This window comes from Condylura cristata, unplaced genomic scaffold, assembly GCF_000260355.1.
Source record: "Condylura cristata isolate star-nosed mole 26May11 unplaced genomic scaffold, ConCri1.0 scaffold00015, whole genome shotgun sequence".
In the NCBI taxonomy this organism is placed as follows: domain Eukaryota; kingdom Metazoa; phylum Chordata; class Mammalia; order Eulipotyphla; family Talpidae; genus Condylura; species Condylura cristata.
In genome coordinates, this window is record NW_004567116.1 from 28,152,016 (window position 1) to 28,174,923 (window position 22,908).

Sequence of the window (22,908 nt, forward strand, 5' to 3'; positions counted from 1 at the left end):
AGGCGGGAATCGAACTCATGTGGAAGCGGCTTTAGATTCTCAGTGCAGTGCTTTAACCCACTTCACCACCAGGGAGGGTCCAACTCCTTATTAAATTTACTCCTTTGTAGAAATTTACTTTAGGCTTAAATTTTTTAAAAATTGTACAATTTTGATGAATAATGAATTTTATTTTTCATTTTCTAGTCAATATACTTTTTAAAAAAGAGGTAAATTATTTTTTAAGAGCAGTTTTAGACTCATAGTGAAATTAAATGGAAGTATAGGTTCTCTCATGCACGCAGAATTTTCCCTACTATAAATATCTTACTCTAAAGGAGTATATTTGTTAAATCCACACTAACACATAATTGTTATTCAAAGTTTACATTACTGTTTTTATTACTGTTCACCCATGAACATTCTATGGTTTTTGACATCAGTTCACCATTATAATATCATTCATTAGTTTCTCTGGCTAAATGTCCTGTCTTTTCTCTCCACTTTTCCCCCATTACCTCTGGCAACAACTAATCATTATGCATTCTCCATAGTTCTTGCTTTTCCAGAATGCCATACTTTTGGAACCATAAATATGTAGCCTTTTCACATTAACATTTAAGATGATGATTATATAGTTTGATTAAGATCTACCTATTTGTTACTTTTTTTATTTTTAATTTTATCTTTTACAATTTTCTGATTATTTTGTGATTTGTGTAGAGCAGTTTATATGGCTTCATTTCTTTCCTTTCTTAGAAAGTTAATTTTATTTCTTTTTTAAGGTTTTGTAAAGTGATTGCCTTGAAATTGTGTAATGAATAATGAATTTACTTTTTATTTTCTACCATATATACTTTTTTTTAATTAGGTAATTTTTTTCAGAGAAGTTTTAGATTCATAGTGAAATTAAATGGAAAGTACAGCATTCCATTTGTGACTAAGCCAGTATACCTTCAGATAATACTATATGGCTTCAGATAGTAAATCATCGTAAAAAAATCCAAAACATAACCAATCCTTACCTCCTTTATTTTGCATCATTAATTAATTCATTTCACTTGGACATTAAGGATGCATATGCTCTTTAAGCATGGACTAATTCTAGGCATGCAAAACTGGTCCACACTCAAAAATTAATTAATGTAGGCCATTATGTTTCATAAATAATAATAAAATGTATGGTTTCAATTATTTTGAATAAATTTATTTGTTAATTTAAGTATAAGGAAAATAAGATTTTCTATTTCACTTTCATTTACTTACCCCTATACATTTTTCTTTTAACATTTCTTACAAGTTAGGTCTATAGCTAATATATTACCTTAATTTTTTTAATCTTAGAAAGTTTTTCATTTGCCTTCACTTTTTATGGATAGTTTTGTTAGGTATAAAAATCTAGGTTAATCTAGTCCTATCAGTACACCTTATCTTTGGGGTGAAACTGCTCTGGACTAAGCACTTCTCAGTCCTTCTACAGCCTTAGGTGGGACTCTTTGGTTGTATATGTCTAGAGATGGGTATTTCTCTTACACCATATAGTGGGCTAGAAAAAACAGGAATTGGATATTTTACTTTTTAGGATAGTTAGACTGACAAGTCTCTACCATAATAGGTTTTGGTCATATAGTTTCAAGGGCAGCCCTAGTTAATGGCAGAATGATCTAGGATATTTCAAATGATTTGTTTCCTCTACTCGCTGGAAGCATGTAGGGATTGGGCTTCAATATTTGCTCTGAGAAGCTGGTAGAATATCTGGAGGTAAAACTCACCTGTCCCTGCCACAGACCCCTCAACCCCTGGACTGATTTTCCCTCCAGCTTTTAACTTTCAGAGTTGTTCACACTGAGATTCTAATAGTTTTCAATTATAATTTCAGTTTTCCTATATTGACCCAGATTTCCATGGGCATTTATACTCATGAGTTTCTGCTCTGATAATTTCTGATCTTGATATCTCAATTGTTAGAACAGATTGGCAACCTCTAGGCTCTTTTACATACCAAGCTGGAAATCAGAATTTTGATATATACACATCTGTCTGTCTTTACAATGTTGACCAGAATGGTCATATATACTTTGTCTTTCTCCTGGACTCATTTATCAAAATACTCATCTACTCCTTGATTGCTGCAAGTTTTTTTTTTTTTTTAAATCATGAATGGGGTATTAAATGTTATGATGTTATTTATTGGATCTGTTGTAATGTTCATGTGATTTTTTTTTTTAAGATTTATTTTATTTGTACATACAGAACTGAGGTACAGGCCAGAGGCTCAGGGGCGGTGAGAGACAGAGTGGGGAGCAGAACAGGCAGATCTAGGAAGTACACTGCTGAGGGGAGCAGCAGGCGGGTCAGGAGAGGTCTGCCACGCCATGTGGTCACCGTGGCTTTAGCTTCTCAGTGCAGTGCTTTAACCCGCTGTGCCACCAGGGAGGGCCCTTTTCTTATTTCTTTATGAACTTATATAATATTGGCATTATTCCTTCCTTGAATGTTTGGAAAAGTTAGCCAGGTTAGCATCAGGTCTTGGAGTTATACCTGTGGGAAGTCTTTTAATTATTAGTTCAAACTCCAGTGGATATAGAACTATTTCATTTTCTATTTTAGCATTTAAAAAAAATATTTCTGTGTCATCTAATTTTGAATATATTAGAATAAAGTTATTTTCTTCTATTATAAATATCTATATGTATATATTATAAAAAATCCTTATTCATTTTTAATATTATCATTTTGCCTATCTTTGTTACATATTTAGTAGTAACTGTGATTTCCAGGGAGCAGTCTAAGAGTAATGGGAACTATGGAGGAAAATAACTCCAAAAATATTCTCAGGAGTCCTCTATAATGTTTAGCTAAGTACTAACTAAGTTGCACGTCAATAGAGTATGGTCGCCAGAGCCTTGTCGAAGAACAACTACTATAAAAGAAAAAAAAAATAGTAAACTACAAAGTCATCATGGTTCACACATTATTGAAAAACATTTAAGGTCCCTTTTGTTACAGTCTGTTATGTCCTTTGAATACCCAGCTGCATTCATTAACCCCAGATCCCCCAATTACCACACATTTGGAGTGATAACTTAGCCCTACACTAAAAGTCACCCCATACCTACCACAGCAGAGCTTAAACAGAAGCTTTGTTTAATCACAGGCAAATGAATGCCCAAAGGAAGAAAACTAGACCTCTTATAGAAAAAGACCAACTTCTAAATAACCAGAAATGTTATATACATCTGTCTAGTACCCAATGAAAATATCAGAATTATGAAGGAGCAAGAAAATGTGACTATAAATAGGAAGTCAGTCAATGCAAAGAGATACAGAAATTATAGACATGATAGAATTAGCAATGACTAAAGTAGCTATTATAAATATACTAAGGTATTTAAAGGAATATATTAGCATAATGAATATGGAAATTTCAATAATAAAAAAGTACATGCACAAATATAAGAAGTAAAAAATACAATTCTGAGATGAAAAAGTACTTGAACTTAAATACAACTGATTAACTCTAGAGTCAAGTATTAATAAAAATGAATACTAAGCACTAAAACCCATCCAAACAGAATCACAGAGGGGAAAAGGGCAGAAAAAAAAAACTCATCACTTGTAAGAAATAATTGTTTATTGTATATATTAAAGTACATAAAGAGCTAGATCTCACAACATTTGAAGAATTACTTGCTGACGAATATTTCAAATTCATCAAAAAATATTAAACACCAGGTGGAAAAAGGGTAAAGACAAAACTGTATGTCAAAGCGCACCAAAACTGAATTGTTGAATACTAATGAAAGAGAAAGAACTTTAAAGCTACCTCTTATATAGTGAATTTAAAGATAGAAATTACTTGTAACTTCACCAAAAATACAAGTAAGAGGCATTGAAATGACATTTTTTGAATTCCTAAAAGAAGGGTGACATCAACTAGAATCCTATATTTAAAACTTAAGATAAATACTTTAACAAACAAAAGTTCAGAAAACTTGCCAGAAGATATTCAGTAATAATAAAAAAGGACAAATAAATTGTTATCCTGAAGCAAAATAAAATTATACTTTTAGAATTTTAAAAAGAAACAAACCAGAAAGCAAATGCAAAATACAATTATATTTCTAATAACTGATTTAGTTTTACTAAAGATTTGTAATGGATAAAAAAAAAGCAGCATGTATGATAATGATGATACCAAGATGTATATTTTAAAGTTTCTTAACATTGTATTTGAAATGGCATGTTATGTTGTTATACTTTTAAGTTAAAGATGCACACTATAAAACCTTTATTGAATATTTTAACAATGAAATAAAGGAGTATAGCTAGTAAGTCAGTAAAAAAAGATAAATGAAGTTTTAAAAACTTTAATTACAAGATAAAAAATAGATTAACAGGAACAAAGATGAAAAATAGGGAGAGAGTAAGGATGGCGGACTTAAATTTTATTCCTATAATTATATTAAGTGTAAATGAACTTATCAATTCAATTTTGAAAGACATAAATTGTCAGATTAGAATAAAAAACAAGATTCAATTAATATGCTGATTGTAGGAAGCATACTAAATATAAAGATATAGATAGGTTAAAAGTAAAAGAAGAGGCAAAGCTATAACATGCAAATATGACAAAAAACTTAAATGTCTGTAGTGATACAAAAATAGACCAGGTAAAAGAATCTTTGCCAGAGATAAGGAAGTATTTTGTGATGAGTAAAGCACCAATTCATCAAGAATATCTAACATTCCTCAATGTGTGTCCACCTAAAAACACAGGTTCAAAAATAAATGAAATGGAAGTTGATAGAACTGAAAGGAAAAAAGTAAAAGACATGGTTATAGTCCCATTAATAGAGATTTCAAAATTTCCTATAGGAATTGAAGAAAACCAAAAAAATCAATAATAAAAATAGGTGATCTACAAAATGCTATCAACTTGACCTTATTGACATGGATATAGCACTCAAAACCTATAGAATAATCATTCTTTTCAAGTGAATATAAAAAGCCCGCCAAGAAAATGTATGTGCTGGTCATAAAACTTCTCAGTAACAGAAAAGGTTTAGCATATAGACTATCTTCCCTGTCCGTAGTGGAAATAATTTATAAATAGATAAAAGAAAGTTTAAAAGTTCCCAAGTACTTGGCAATTAAACCACATACTTCAAAATGCCCCCCCCAAAAGAACAAGAAAATTAAAAAATATATTTAAATGATTATGAAAACATGGCCTAACAAAGTAAGGTGGTATGAGGCTAAAACAATACTTAGAGGGAAATTCAAACTTTAAGTGTTTATATGAAAAATAATAAAGGATTAAAATTTTCTTTACATTCCAGGTAAATTCGATCAAAATTCAAGTTGCTTGTCTTTTCTTTCTTTATAGGCAAGGTGATTCTAAAATTTAAATGGAAATGCAGAGGACCTGAGATAGCCAACACATTAGAAATAGCAAATTTGGAAGATTTATTCTGTGTGATTTCAGTACCAGAAAGCTACAATGATCAGAATGTTTGGTATTGGAGTAAGGGTAATGATTTACCAGTAGAAAAGAATAGAGAATTCAGAATTATACCTACACACACACACACATACAGTTACTAGATTTCCAATAGTGTACCAGATAATTCATTGGGCAAAGGATAATCTTTTCAAGAAATGATCCCGTATCAACTGGATATCCATATAAAAGGAAATCTGTACTTTACCTAGAGTATACACACAATACATTCATATATAATATAAAACCCCCACTTTTTAAAAAGAAATTCAGTTTTTAATGAGATGAAGATATATTCATAAAAGTACTTGTAAGTAAATGTTTACAATAGCTTTATTCTTAATTGCCTAGAAATGGAAATAATCCACTTGTCTGCAAATAGATGAATGAATAAAAAAATTGTAAATATGTATACTAGGGAAATCTACCCATTAACGAAAGAACCAAATTGCTAGGACATTCAGCAATGTCACTGGAATCCGAAAAATCATGTGGTAATTGAAAAACTCATCCAAAAAAAGTACATTGTTTATACTTCCTTTTTACAAAATTCAATTATAGGCAAAAACTATTCTATAATCAAAGAATATAAAATGATGTAAAAATATAATTATTAAGGAGTTTAATATTTTGTTAGGATTATGTGATTTGAATTTGACCATTGTTGTCATAGTAGTAGGTGATGTAGAAGTTGAGATGTTTGTAGTGAAATGAGTTGCTACATGAAAAAATATGTTAAAAAGCATAGTTTCTGATACCTGCTATGGGCTTGGTATATTTTATTTTGGTTTGAAGTGATGAATCAAGTCATAATTTCAGAGGTGGCATTTAATGCAGATACTTCTGAATCAGAGGAGGTTTTGTAAGTGTCAAGAAGTGGGAGACTTTCATGTTAGGAACGTCCATCATGACAAAAGGTGTGGAAGTGAAAAATCTTAAGTTGTGTATAGGAGAGGGCTAACTGTTTGAAATACTCATATACAGAATGAAAAATTTTATGTAGAAGACATAATCAGAGATGAGGGCTCATTAGGATCAGATTATGAAGGATCCTTAAATCAAGTTATGGAGTTAATCTCATTTTAAATTGATCTTTCATTGATTTCAAATTCATATGTCAAACAGGTAAAAAGGAATATTATTTTAATAATATAAGTTCTTAATAAAAATTATTTTACAATTTCATTGTGTAACATTAAATATAAAGTAGAACACTAACTAGAACACTAAAGTAGAACATTAACTAGAACACTAAAGTTGTTTTGATGAATACAAACCTGAAACTAAGGTCCGTTGTTAACTTCAGATTGAAGGTTTTTTGGGGCTTTTTCCAACAATTCTCAACTTTTACTTTATTGTTGCTGTATTTTGTTGTCATTGCACCATATTTAGAAAACCCTAATTCAAATAGCTAATAATAGTAAATAGCATTGCTGTAATAGTTTTACCTTAAAGTCTTTGCATATCCTTAAATATATCAAGAGATTTATTTTAAGTTTTACTTAATTGATGTTTTAACCTAGTAGTAAAATTTAATGCAGTGGTGATTTCTAGAGTGTTAAAAATTTGGGACATAACATATTTATATAACACATGTGTATATAAAACACATTTTGTTATGGTTTCCACGGTCAGATTAAAAAAAAATTGCACCAAAATAGTTTAAGCAAAAATGTGATTATGTTGGCTATTATTACCAAGAAACCCAATAGTACAATTGCGCTTTAGCTATTTTTGAATGTGTGTACTAACATGATATAACAGTTTTTTCTCTATCTACACTTATCTCTTTTCTTTGTATTTTTCTTTGTATTTTTGGCTTCATTCACTCTTACTGCAGATAGATTCTCCCTCTCTTCCCTATGTGCTAGCAGTGATGGCAGGACACTCACAGGTTTATTCACTTGTAGTTTCTATCAGTAACATAGGAACAAAAGAGCTTTTCCAGATTGTTCCAGTAGAGAATTGTAACTGGGTCGAATTTCTCTCTGTGGCTGGAAGGAGCAGTTAGATTCAGGGAGCAGAGCATTGTGATTGACAACTCCATCAGGACAATAGTGACATTTAGAAATATTTTCCTAAATAAATAAAAGCATATGGAGGTAGAAGATACATGAAAATTGTTTCCATAGTCTAGTTAAAAACCTATCCATCCAATATGTGTATGAAAAGTTAAAATGAAACCAAACATTCGTCTAACACAATGAGCAGTGTCCTATGTTATGTGGTTTGGAAAATGTTAGCTTTTGTCAATGGAGCAGCAGAGTATAGTGCAATGAGAAGATACTATTATCCTGAGTAATATTTTAGCAACATGAATAGCTGTAGTTTCTAATAGAATATTTTTATTTTATTAAAATAGTGGTATATTTAAAGGTGTCATCGACAATGAGTAAAACACTCAGTCTGCACATACACTTCTTGTATGCAAAAATAAAACTTAATTTGAAAGGAGTTACTTTTTGAGTTCAATGGTATTTTTCAGTAGCATCATATCAATTCTTAGTAGATGATAGTCAGGAAAGGAAAACATAGTTAAAACACAAAGCCATTCTGGTAAAGAATATGTGAAAGAACAAGAAGAGCAGCAAACTGGAGTGTGTGCGGGAGAAATGACTGTTAAACCCTATTGACCTATACAGCTATTTGTGGACATTTTAACATCCCTCTCTAAAGAAATAAAGTGCTTCACATCATTTCTGAAATAATAACAGATATAATTATTTCTTTTCCACTGTTGGGTGCTATACTGTAGAGACTATACATCTGATTTTCAAACGATTTATTGAATAGTTATTTTAGTAAAAACAACGCTAACTCAGAGTCTGGGCTGTGTTACTATTTGACCTCAGGCAAGGTAAGTTGAATTCCTTACCTTGACTTTGTTTCCTCACTTCTGAAATGATGATGTTGGTCTTAATGATCTTTGACTTTTCTTCCAACTGTAGCAGTATACTGTAATCCTCTGAATCACTCCTCTATATTTCCTTTATTTTCTCTATCAGAATTTGTAGTATTTGTACTTTGATGGGTATGGGAGAAGAATTTGGTTTTGAACGACCCCTCTGATATTGTCCTAGATGCTAAGCAGTTTTGGAAAGCAGATGAAAGAGATCTCTCTCACCAGTGCATATACAGCATTGTGACTTCCACAAATACATGCTCTGTGCCAGTTATACATGGTCCCTGTGAAAAATTAGCTAAGAATGGTAATAGTGTAAAGAGAGAATATGTCACTAATGTGATAATGTCTATATGTAAATTTCTGGCATGTTTCAAATGTGGGGCTTCTCTCCCATATGAACATACCAAAATTTTGCATTTAACAGTCCTAATGATACTTGTCAGTAATTTACTTCTCAGTCTCCCTGTCTCTGTCTCTCCTATACACACACACTCTCTCTCTCACACACACACACACAAAGTATATTATCTATTAAAGTGGTTGTGAAATTAACATTTTTCCTGGAAGGAATATATCTGATTTAATGACCAAAACATTTTAAGGCAGCACAACAAAATTTCATAGGAACTAAATCTATTTCTTCACACCGATCATGCATGTTTTACTCAAGCATTGAGTCATTAGCATGTTTATAATGGTTCTAATTTAGCACAACATTTTCTGAATTTTATCCTTGAGTCATTTACAAATTGTTCATATTGAATAAACAAAGGAAACAGATTGCATTTTATACTTAGTAATTTATCTCAAAGAAGAGGGGAGGGTTAATTGTTTTAAAGTTTTGGTCTGTTTAGGGAAGTGAGCCTGCTTTTTCATTGCTAGGCATAAATGCCATTTCTCATTTGGGGGGGAGAGTAAGGGGCTATGGAGGAGTAAAATGAAAAATTAGGACAAGATTGGCCACTCCCAGAGGGGAGTGTGGAGCAAAAGGGGAGCTGGCACGAGATTATCCAAAACAGTTGGTGCATTCCTTAATGATCAAGTGCTTGAGAAGTCCAGCTCTTCCTGGCAGAGCATCTGTGTTGATGTTTATATCATTGCCCTGCTGTATGGGAAAGGCATGCTTTCTCTTGATGCTTGGCTAAAAATAGGATGGAATATAGCATTGTATGAGATATTTTAAGATAGCAAAAACATTTAAGAGGTTAAAGGTTTGGCTTTTGAATTAAAAAAAAAGTAGTGATATGATTTGTGTTATATTCCTTGCAGACTGAATTTTATCTAGAGTTTTTCAGTGATTCGAACTCTTGGTCAGACAAATCTAAGTTCATCTGATGCACACTGAAAACCCACTTGCTGTCTTTTCTGTCAGCCTCTTCACATGAAGCAGGCCTGAAACGAGCCTTTATTTAAGTCCCCTGGTTGCTTTTGGAGATTAGTTGTTTCACTAGAGAAAGGGAGAGAGAGAAGGAGAGCACCAGCCGTTGTCAGGCGGTGTGCTTTGTACGTTATAGTGACTTCAAAATAAAACTGGCACATTTTAGTGTCTAATTATTTTTAGTGAGCTTGGAGGGTTTTAATTAAAATTTAAGAGTGCTCTTCAAGCTCTCTAAGCTCCAATTTTATACCACTGTATTGTGGAGCACTTGTCACTGTGGAGAAATGTACAGTAACTGGCATCTGAATCTCTGTTTCCTAATGAAAAATGTGGGATGGATGATCAGCAAATATATAAATATATATTGTCAGAATTAGTTGTAAATCAAGGTCAAGGATATGTTTGCTAAGTTCTTGGATGATAGAAAATTTACTGCATTTGAAAGTTATGATTCTTACTGGAAAATAGGAGCAGCATCATTGTCTTTCCTGACTAAAATAGTGTAAAGATACTTTTTATGTCATGTTTGTCATGTTTTGGTATTGCTAACTATCAGTTTGAGCTTAAATGGAATAATAAATGTTTAGTCACAGATATTTTGTTTTAAAGTACAATAAAGACTTTTCTCATTATCCTTTTTTCCTCTCATCCCCTATGGTTTTAATGATGATTATTTATTCTCTTTGACCCATTCTGTGTAGAATAACAGTTAATACTGGCAGAGCTTTGTTTAGCTAGGAAAAATCTAAAATTGTTCCTAAAATATTGTCATAAGACTAGGAAATAGATAATCTCATATACCCACTTCAAATTCTTCTTTTTTTATTACCAAGCTGTGATAAAGCATCCTTGACTTTCCTGATCTAAAACCTAGATACTAAGGAAGAAGAAACATTGCTTTGTAATCTTTTAGGCAGTACATTTATTAAAAAGTTGCCTATGTTCCTTAGTAAAAATTTTCCTAAAAGAAAAACTTAAATTTTTTTAAGGGAAAAGGAAAAACCTTGCAATTGAGAATCAATTTTAGCACATCAAAATATTTTACATCTTTGATTAAAATATAAGTGAAAGTTAACTTTCAGGTTTTGATTTTTTAATAGTCCTGAATATTTGACCTCTTTGGGTTTTGCATTTATGCATAATCACAATAGGGCAAAGTCTGATGTGATCAATTACTTCTGAAAAGCTAGTGTTTAAGGATGACACAAGAGGTTAAATATTTGCTTTTAATTTGCATACTACTTGGATATTGTTTTAAGTGGAAAATTAAAAATATATAAATGTTCATTTAAACTTTTAACACAGTTTTTCATTGCAAATACAAAATTTTTGCACTGCTTGCAACCTGTCCTTATGGTATTTATTAACATTCTGCATCTTCTGGTCTTTCCTCCACGCATTACTTGCTTTACATTGCAGCATGGAGCATACATAGTATTAACTGTGGTATGACCTTAGAGGTTTGGCAGTCAGATAATTAAGTGAAAAAGCTAAGAGCTTTTCAAGACACTGTCTCAAGTTTTGAGTCTTCCTGGAATCTAGAATTGAGATAAACATTGATAAGATTGTATACAGGGACTTTTATTGTCCTGTAGATAAAGGCAATCAGTGTCTGTTGCTAAATATTTTCATGGGCTATAAATATAGACATGCAAAGCTGCTTGATTTTTTTTTTTTTAGCCCCATAGTTTCTTCTACTGAAGTGGGAACTCAGCTAGATTAACTCAGCTTTATGGTGAGGATTAATTTTCTGATAGGAATGTAAAATGCTTTGAAGTTATTAACCATTTTATTAATGAGTAGCTTTTATATACAGTTTTGTCCACATGGTTTGATTTATTTTTGAAGTGTATGTTTCTGTTGTTCATATAGTTCTATTTTTCTCCCATGAAGTTTCAGCATTCTTTTTCTGGAGGTCTGAAAGATTACAGGCCTATTTATAGAAATGAGAGACATATTTTAGCCTGTTTTACATTTAGTGTGTATCTAATGCTAGTTTATGAAGTTGCTATAAATTTGTGGTCATTACTGGTAAATTAGCTTTTGTCTTTGACCAATATAATATGTGCTTCAGTTCAACTTTTAACCAGACAAATTATGCTTTAGCATTTTTACCAGTGGTTACTGGTTTAGTGCAATATATAAAATGTATGAAAGGATGAAAAGTAACTGAACTGGGTAAGAGAGGATGTTAACGGCATTTTGTTAATTATTCTTATCCATGTTCTGCTATTATATAAATCTCTCCTGGAAATGTAAATCTAAATTGAGATTATATCTGATAGGCATGACTTTGAAAATTTGCTTGACTCTCAAATCTGGAGTTTTCTTTTCTGTGACATTAGTAGAAAACAAGATTCAGACTGAACAAATTATGAACCTTTTTCTCAATTTAAAAAATTTAGCAAGAAACCATTTTGGCAATTGAATATAAACTGGATATTTGCATATACACATAGGCTTTGTTAGGTCACGCAGAATCTAATTTTTAATCACAGTGGTAGGTCATTTATTGAAGTCTAAGTAAATAATAAGGAAGAATGGAAGAGAAAAGTAATGCCAAAAGGAAGATAAGATGAGGGAAAAGTAAAGGAAGGGTAAGGCAATTTTCACTTAATAGAATCAAGCTGACTTTTATTTAGAAGAAAATTTAGCTTCTGTGATAGCCAAATGGTTGCTCTTCATCAGCCATTTCTGTACACACTGATCTGGATTCCATCCATTCCCTGATTGATTGATCATGTCATGAACAAATGTTAATTGTTTTCACCAATACTTTCTAACCATGCAGAGTCTTCTCATGTGTTACGCGGAGCTCACTTTCTTTTTCTGCAGCTTATCTAGTTTCTAAAATCCTGTAGATCCATCTTGACCTTACTGTCATACTGAAAAATTCAAGGAGGATTTAGAAGTTGAAGGAAAAAAATGTAAGGAAAAATGCTAAAGAGATAGGTGCTGATATGAGAGAGAAAAGGCATTTGAAATTGAAGTAACTATTTTAAATATAAATTTAAAAAGAAGTTATCGGAATTTTGACATTTGGAATGTTAAAGTTTAATCAGAGTATGTTTTGCATTAGGATTTAGTTTTTAAATCTTCATTCTCCTTTGAAAAAGTGTTCTATTTCTTAAGGTCTGAGTCTTAAAAAGTGGAAGTAACTAGTAAGCAGAGACTAGTTGCAAGTCCATCCGAGTAGAAAGAAAAAACTCATTGAGTAAAACTTGGTACTTATTAGTACATTCTAAAGTTTGAATTTCTGCAAATTTGTGCAAACAACTATAATAATTCTGTACTGACTAGTGCTATTTAGAGATACCGTAAGGTTTAAAAAGTATTTTCTTCAAAAGAATATATATCTCTCTTTAATGTCAGAAAAGTTTCAACAGTTTTCATTACTTGGGACAGAGGGCATCAAATTTCTTTTCATTTTGCTCTAATGTAGGATTTTACAAAAATTGCCGTGTTTATTACTTTTTAAAGGACTAATTGGTTACAAGTTGATTGGTCTTGTCTGTCTTGAAGATTTGTCATTTTTTCTTGAATAGCATAATGAATTTTTCTTGGAGTTAAAAAAAATAACATGGATTAAAAGGAACATTAGCTTAAACCTGTGAAAGAGCCCCTTTTTCTGTTCTGTCAGTCTAAGTAATGATAATGCTGATCGAATATTAGAATTACAAATATACTACCAACCTAATATTATTGAGCATTACCTTCCCTCTCCCAGCAATAACTTAAATATTTTTCTGGTGAAAACAGGTTTAGTTATGGCATTTTACAATAGAACTATGTAATTATCTATATCCTAGGGTTAAAAGACAACAAATGGTTTTGTATATTTTTAAATGTGAGAATTTCTCTATAAATTTGCCTTCTGAATTTGAATTATTTTAATACTTGTGAGATATATTCATGCAATATTTTGAATATCTACTTTTTTATTTTAATAGATTCCTCCTGCATGGAAAAACTACTTTCAAAAGATTGGAAGGAAAAAATGGAAAGACTAAATACCAGTGAACTTCTTGGAGAAATCAAAGGTACAATATTAAAATATCAAAGCTATTAATATAGAATATTATTTTTATAACAACATATTTGCTGATATATGTATCCTAACATTAAATTATTATGTCTAATATATCTTTATATATAAGAAAGTAAAAGTATTGTTTTTCCTGAAATTTTATTCTTTGTAATCTATACAGAATAAAATTTTTGCCCTCTTTGTATTAGTCTACAAATATAAAATTTATAGTACAAACTGCTTTATTAGTTTATTTAATAAAGCAAGTAAATTTTATGAAGTGTGTATATAAATCATGAAGGGATGAAAATATGTAAAGTATGAAAAAGAAAAAAATACATTAAAATTGAAGAAAATCTAGTTCTTCCTCTTGATGTTATATTAGTGGTTTAATTTGTAATTTCAAATCATTAATCGGAATTTTTTTCTGTTAAAAAGGATCAACTATAACACATATAAAAAGGTTTGTAGAATGTGTTGCACATAATGAATTATGGGTAGATTCTGAGGCCTGTTTATTTCTCAGTTCTATCACTTAGATGAGTCGCTGAGGTCAAGTTATGAACTTTGCCTGGTTTGGATTTCTCATATCGAAAATGGGGATAATAGTAGTACCTACCTCATAAGCTCATTAAAAGAGTTAATATCTCTAAAGCTTTTATTTTTAAAGTTAAATTTGTCAGTCATTTAAGTTTCTGTGTAACTATGAGGTTACATTTTTTACTTCTTCATTTGTGAATATACTTCATTCCTGGTCTTCCTGGGACCATCATGTTTTTGCTGTATTTTGTCATATGTTTTTATGTTATTTACATTCTATGGAAGAGAAGTTTTAAATAGCGTCTGACACTTAAGAAAATTTTCGTGAGAGTAAATTATGATCATTATTATTAACATGTCCACATAATCAAGTTTGATTAATCTAAAACAGATTTCACAGGATTTAACAATTCATTACCTCTGAATATCTTTATTTTTGAAGTACTGGATCTTATTTTGAAACATGTCAAAGGTAAACAGTTCCTGTCTATTATAGAGTTGCTTCCCTCAGTTAAGAAGTATTATCTTATGAAAAATCATTTAAAATAGAAGTATACTTCTTATATAACTCTCTAGTTGATTCCTTTATGAAGATGAAGTAGTGTATTACTAGTTTTTGGTATCTTAAATATAATTATAATCATTCATGAATTTAACAGTTGTTCTTTACGATCTTCACTCTGACATGCATTAATAATTGGGAACTTATGTTAGGTTTTGAATTTATCAAACAAGTTCAGGTGACTATTCCTATTGGTGATGGATAATTTTTCATTTAAATGAAAATTTGGTGATCACGATATGATTGAAAAGTTATTTTAAAGTAATCACAGACAATTTCCTAGTGTTCAGAACATTTTGTGTTCAACTCAAAGAGAAAATGAAGTCATTTCTTTCCCAAAGAAAAATTAGTACCTTCATTAATATAGTGTTGACATCAAATAAAAACTTCTTCCATTTTGAACTCATAAAGGCAATTTGTTATTTTGGGGAAAAAAAAGGTCAATTTATAACTGATAGAAAGAAAGTCATTTGTGACATATTCTGTGTCCAACTATAGCAACTTGATGTGTGCTACTTTGCACGTCATTCTGTATTGTTTTTCTTCTGAAGCCTTTGATTTTTATAACAGTGAGAACAGAAATGGTTTATGCAAAGGTAAGTTTCACCAACATGAATGATGGGGGTCTTGCCTTCTCTTAGTAATGTAGAAATTAATGTTTTATTATGTTATGGTTTGCATTTATTGTGTTATGATGTTGGAGGGCAACCTGCCATTCCACAATTTTCATTTTATTTTTGTTTCTGAGTTCAAAATATAAAAGTCTAATCTTACTAGATTTTATATAGTCTAAGTTTTTAAATGTCAAAAGTGATAAAGCACTTTTGATAAAGCACATCAAAAATTAAACTTTTCAAATGTTTATTTTCTGAATTTTGTATGGGATATGTAAACTTTGATTTACTTACTTTTTTGTCTCTTATTTTATTCTAACATCTTGTCACCATAAATGTTTTTATAAAAAATATACCAGTAATATAAGAAAAATGGAAAAAAATTATTCAAATAGTTTGCTTTAATTGCTATTCCAACTCAACATATACTTTTAGTATAGGTGGAAAAGGCTAGTTACTATCCACTTAGATTATGTATTTCTATTCTGAAATTTTTAAGTGAACCAAACACTATCTTAAGGAATATATGTCATTATGCATTGTTAGTATTTAATATTATATCTCAAGCATTACATATTTTAATAAATCTTATTTTTTTCATTGTAAAATTTATACACTTTTTTACTACAGAATATATGAATACAGATAAAAGAAATTAGAGTTGTTTCATTCTACCTATAGTGTATATCCTTTCAGTTTTTATACATATATATGTATGCATACATACCTGCTATTTTTTCTTTTAAATTTTGAGCTCTTCTTTTAATATTCTTTTTAATTTTTTTCCCACTTATGACATTACTGTGAATGTCCCTGTGAATGGGTCATCTTTTAATGTCATTATTTTTTAAATGATTATAGATTTGATAAAAACATAAAACAGAAGTAAAATACTAATTGGAAACCTTCAGATTTGCAAAAGAATAATATAACCACTTAGAAATTTAACAAAATTTCTAGAAATTTGACATAATAATGAAGCATTGTCAAATGATCAGAGGTACACTCCTGAACTAAGCAATTAGAGAATAAACATAATTTTTTCTCACATGAAACTTTTGCAAAAATTCACATTATATATTTTTAGAGCAAGTTTCAACAAATTTCCAGTAATCTGTATCAACAAATTTCATTATTTAACCATAATGCAATTAAGTTAGCAAAAAATATTAAAAAATTAATGGAAAGTAATTAAATTCCTACTTGGAGAGGAGCTGGTAGAAGAATGGCTTCTCCTTATGTGCAGACTTGTTTTGCATTGTTGCCTGTCTGAAATATTTTTATTTGCAGAAACAATTTCATAAAATGAGGTTCTTATAATTTAATGGGCTCTCTTATTCCACATTTAAGTTGTTTTTGTTTGTCATTCAAAACAACATCCTGAACATGGAAAACTTTTTATTAATACTTCCTGGCTTTATCAGTGTTTATTTTCTTAGGATATATACCTGAAAAATGAAAAACCTGATTCAAATGTATTCTTTTTAAAACGGCTTTGGTTATTACTGCCAGATAGCTCTTCAGAGAGAATATGTATTCTGTGCAATCACCAGTCTAACTACAAGTGGTCTCTGGTCATCCCAATAAAATTTATTAAATTTGCATTAAAAATACCTTGCATTGATGAGGAAAATAACATATTCTTGCCAATTTTATTTGAATTTCTTTTATTGATTATGAAGTTTTACATAAACTTTTTAATGAAGTATTTTTTTTAAAGATTTATTTATTTATTCATACAGAACTGGGGTACAGGCCAGAGATGTGGAGGGTGAGAGGATTCACCAGAGAGAGTGGGGAGCAGAAAAGGCAGATCTACGAAGTACACTGCTGAGGGGAGCAGCGGGTGGGTCAGGAGAGGTCTGCCATACCATGTGGTCGCCTCCAGGGCAGGCGGAATCGAACTCATGCGGAAGCGGCTTTAGATTCTCAGTGCTGTGCTTTAACCCGCTGCGCCACCAGGGAGGGCCTGAAATATTTTTTAATGAAATATAAAGATGAGGGAAAAATCATATATTCAATTCCTTTATGTGCCTCAACAATTTCTTTTCTTTTAAATATACTTTCTGCATGTTCCTTTTGATACTTTCTCTATAATACAGGATATTTTTCTTCCTCCTGTATTTGAGATATTCTTCATTTTATATATGTCCTATTACTGTGTTTAAGGATGCTCATGAATCTTGTCTTTTTTTTTTTTTTTAATGGATCATTTTGTAAGCCCCCAATATTAGCTCTGGTCATTTTTCCATTAATTTTTTTCTCTTCTCCCCTTTTTATTTACCTCTTCTCTTACTACACTGCCTAAAATGTCAAGAATAATATGAAGTAATAGAGGAGATAGCAAGTATTTTCTGTCGTTTGTAATTTGTGGAATTCTCGTCAATATTTCACCATTAATTATTACATTAATTATTGATTTTATTTTTAATCAGTTAAAACCATTCTAGTCATAGTTTGTTAGGAGATTCTATTAAAACTTGCATTTTATTTTATGGCATGTCTTATTGGTTTTTGTTTTTCAAATTTACTGATGAAATAAACCCTGATTAGTCATGGGTGTAGTCTTGTTTTAATGTGCTGCATAATTTTATTTGCTCATATTACAGTTATTTTTGCAACTATAATCATAAATGAGATTAGTTTGTGATTTTCTTTTTTTTCTTTTGCATTATCTTTGTTAATTTTTAGTAACAGAATTCATTGTTGAATTGAAAAGCCTTCATTTTCTAGGTTATGTAAACTATTGAATAGATAACATGTGAGGAAAGAATATACTCAGAAATAGATATGCCTATGGTTTTCTTTGGAGATAGTTGCTTTTCATTTTCTATCTTCCTTAAGCAATTTTGTCTTGAAACATTCATTTTTTAGTTACTTGTATTGAAATATTCTTTTTTTAGTTATTTTAAGGAAAAATTCCTTAAAACTGTGCATTTCACAGACTTTAAAATATGATAATGTTGATTTAATATACAGTATTCTTCTGTTTTCTATTTATTTCTTTGCATGTAGTCTATTTAAATTTTTGCATATTTGTGTTTTCTCTTTTACACTCAATTTTACTTACAAGTGTATCTTCTATATTGTCCCCTCTAGCTTTAGCTCTGGCAAGGATCCATTTTTAGGGTTTATTTATCAAGTCTGCTATTCGTTAATATGCTAACAGTTTAATCTTGCTTTTACCATTATAATTTCTCCCTTCCTTGTTTTCCTTATAATTTTTCCTGATGCCTTCTAATTTCCTAAATTGAAATAATTACAAATTAAATTAATTAAAATTAGTTAAACATTAAAATTTAGATTTAAATTAAATTCATTAAATTAATAAATTATTTAAAAATATTTTTGTTTAATAAAAATAACTAGCCATAAATATATTTGTAGAAATAACTTTATACATCCATACAGAATTTTCAGTCATTGTATTTTAAATAACCAAGTTTTATATTGTTTTCTTTTTTTTTAAGATTTATTTATTTATATATTCAGGATTGGGGTGCAGGTCAGAGGTGCAGGGGCAGTGAGAGAGAGTGGGGAACAAAATAGGCAGATTGATGAAGTACACTGCTGAGGGGAGCAGTGGACGGGTCAGGAGAGGCCTGCCACACCATGTGGGTCACTTCCAGGGCTGGGGAGTGAACTCCCACCAAAGCAGCTGTGACTTGCCTGCAGTGCTATGCTTTAGCCCATTGCACCACCAGGGAGGGCACTATATTATTTTCTAATTGACCTATTTTTATGTATTATTTTTATTTTTTCCAATTATGTGTATTTAGGTAAAGCTGGTTTACATCAATATATCTGTTTTAGGGGTTATAGGTTCAAACTACAACAAGTGTGTTTTTATACCATGACAACTACCAAACTCTGGTTATCCTCTATCACATTCCACTGGGCCCTCTTCCTCCTTAACTTCCACTTTCCTCCCCTCCTCTCTTAGTTACTCAGTTTTGTTGTTAGAAATGCAGGGTCTTTTATTGGCTAGGTTTTATTTGACCCTTTTCTGTTTGTTTCTCTAAATTCTACATATAAGTCAAGCATATGGTATTTGTCTTTCTTCTTCTGATTTAATTTGATTAGCCTTCTTACCTTTATATACATTCTTACCTTCTTCTGGATTCAAGAATGTAATGAACCTCAGGCAGGGAGTCAACATAACCACTGTTAGTACTGTTGGAATGTTCTATTTGGTGTATTAAGTACTCGAGGAAGAATGAAAGTGTGGACGGTTGGAAAAGAGCAGCATTGAAAAATGAATTTTCAACCAATTGAGCTTGTTATTATTACTTATTAAGAATCAGTATATTAACAATTTCTTCTTTAGGCTTTATTTAAAAATAGTGCTTTCCAATAAAAATCTTACTATCTAAACAAAGTAAATCAATTATTTATGAAACCCCTAAATAACAGTTAGAATATTGCTAGACAGCTTTTAAAAACCGAGTAATAGCTTTTTCAAAAAGCCTGTATCTGAGTCTTGTTTAATATTTTTTTAGGAGATATTCCATCCTAACTCCACATGTTTCCATAGATATCCTCTTTTCTAGTAACAGTATAAATTGAACACAGAGTACTATAGTATAGTGTGAATTTATTACACTAGCTGTAATCTCAAATGTTTAAATGAGTTGCCATTATTACAAGTATTGCTAAATAATTTTATTATTTAGAACTTAAATGGTATATAGCATAAAATAGTTAGACTTTTGTTTTGGTCTGGTGACATCTGAAGTATTGTGTTCTAATTTGGGGTACCATATGTTTTAGGGAACTGTTCTCAAATTCTGATTTATTAAAAGTGGTACATATTATGAAGATTCTTGAACACTTATAATAACTAAATAGTTTGGGCAGATTGGCCTAATACATGTTAGCTGGTTTATTCTTTGTTAAAAAGAAAAGGGTAAGATTTATTTTGTATGTTTGTTTTTTTAGGGAATTAGGGTAATAGGAAAAATTTTCTCAGCATGCAAATGAACTTAGGGACAATTATTGAGTATCTGATATTGATGCAATTGGACTGTAGTAAGAGAGACTTATTTGAAGATAGCAGGTAGTCAGAAATGGCTGAAAGAATAAAATGAAATCAGTGAGAATCTGTTGGAAATGTTATACAGATGTGTTGTAGAGATTATTCCTCCTTTGGTGGAATGTTATCATCATGACTTCCTAAAATCCTTCCAAATTAACACCAAGCCTTTTTATGTTTTCATAAGGAAAAGATTGATTTCAAAATATTATCTGCTTCTGATTTATATAATGCAGTAATTACTTTTATAAGGTGCTTTATTGTTCACTACAGGAAAAAAATGTATTAGATTATCTATATTATTTAATTTGGTTCTTATAGCAACCCAGTGAGGAACATATATATGAGTAAAATGAGACTGAGGGAAAATGAAGTGACTTTGAGGTCATTAGAAAGTTGTGGAACTAGGCTTTTTTTCCCTGATCTATGAAACCTCTGTTAATTATAATAATTTTCAAATTCTTCAGTTGAAATTCTACAATGTAGACAAAGAGAAGACTACACAACAACCAAATTAGCCCATTTCTACCACTTTTTATAAGTGAGTTTGTGTAGCAAAGCAGGAGTGATTTTAGGCAATGCATTTTTTTTATATTATTATTTCTCTTGCCCTTTATCCAAATGAGAGAGAAGAAAGAGTATTATGGTAGAATGACAAGTTAATACATAATTATTGGTAGCAACTATGATCCATTTGAGTATATGTATTTTATTTTACTTTGTTACTTATTTCAAAGGAGTGAGGATACCACGAGATTAGATAGATAGATAGATAGATGCACATAAGTATATATTTTATAAAGCATGTATATATATTTATAAAGCATTATAAATGCAATAAAATATAGAGTGAATGATATCTAAAGTAATAGGATTCATCTCATATCCATGGGTGGGTCTACTTTTTTTGGTTTATGTGGAAAAATCTTAGTCAGCCCCCTGTTTTGACATATGCCCTTCTATGCTGTGGCTGGCATCTCCTTTTTGGTGTGAAGGCGCCTCCCTGGGCAGTGTGCCAGAAAAACAGTAATGTTGGTTGTTTGAGTTAGCACAAACTGTGCTCATGTTTGTCAAACACACAGATGATAAGACACAAAAAATAATTATTTGAGATGAACCAAATAAGGAAAATAGTGTTTTCCTTCATGGTCATTTATGTTTAATCCTTTCAATATTTACATATAGAGTCTAAGGTAGATGTGCTTCTCCTGAAGCTTCGAAACATGAATCTTTCTGATGAGAGAAAAGTGATTAAACAACTGTTTTTAAATGGGAAATTCTACCAGTGACTTCTATTGTCCTTTAAAGCTACTGTTGAAATGTACTTTCTTATTACAGATATTTAGCTGGTGTGTCTGAGAAGTTTTTCTGGAGTCTAAAATCCCTGTTGCTTCATTGCAGTTGTTACTAAGAGAAGTAAAAGTAGGAACTGCATTACATCTGATAGTATGAGCAAGTTGCAGCTGTGCTTTGTAAAAACACTGAATTCAAAATGTGACTTTATTATAATATTGCTACTATGTGCCACTGAGATCCTGATTTTGTTTTTAATGTTGATTGTAAAGATAAATTTTTGAGCGAGATACGGGAGCATAAAAATCATGGCATGGTAGATCTTTGAAGATTAAATAGTTCAGGTTTTCCTGAAGAAACTTAAAGCAATGCTGTTGTCACTCAAGAGTCACAATGAATCTAACCCTATTTCCGTAGAATTGTAGAATTAGTGTTCTTCATCACAGGATACTATCTTATGGGAATTCTTTCTCCTAGTTTGTGCAATTTATAACAACTCTAAACTCTACCTAAGTACTTTGATTGCTTATTCTACACATTTTGCTTTCTACAGAACACTATTTTTTAGGAATAGTGATTCACAGTTGCTAGTGTTTTCTTTGTAGGCAATCACAGAAAGGACTAGAGTAGCTTTTCAAGAGCTATGACAGTTCATTTTTGCATATTCATTTATAAATGAACTTTTCTTGACTCTCCATTTACAAATTTACAGTGCTTTCTCTCACTGAGGGAACTTTAAAAAATCTGGAAATAAAATTTTAGAAGTGAATCATCAGTCACTTTTCAATTCCAGTAAAATCAGCGAAGTTCTCATACCTAAGTGATTCTTGTTCTTAGGAAAAGCATTTGAAACACTAATTTATCCAACCCTAGATTTCGTATATTTTGAAAGCTTTTGTTATTTCTAAGACAATTATCATATTACCATAGAGACTATCTTGTGAAAGAGATTGAGAATACATATGTTATTTTCATACTTTCCTCTTTGCATGAAATGACATAGTAGATTATCATTATTTTCTGTATGAATCTATGCAATTATAGAAATTTAGGATAATATCTAGAATAGCAAAAA

General features: G+C 30.7%; 1 protein-coding gene across 3 annotated transcripts in view; it reads left to right on the forward strand.

Annotated features, from left to right (window-relative positions):
• Window positions 1-22,908, forward strand: part of SOX6 (SRY (sex determining region Y)-box 6) — a 424,758-nt gene that overhangs the window by 198,929 nt on the left and 202,921 nt on the right. For all 3 annotated transcript variants that reach the window (XM_004683015.1, XM_004683014.1, XM_004683016.2), the window contains one exon: window positions 13,716-13,805. In XM_004683015.1, the coding sequence (XP_004683072.1) occupies window positions 13,716-13,805 (90 nt within the window). The remainder of the gene's footprint in view (window positions 1-13,715; window positions 13,806-22,908) is intronic.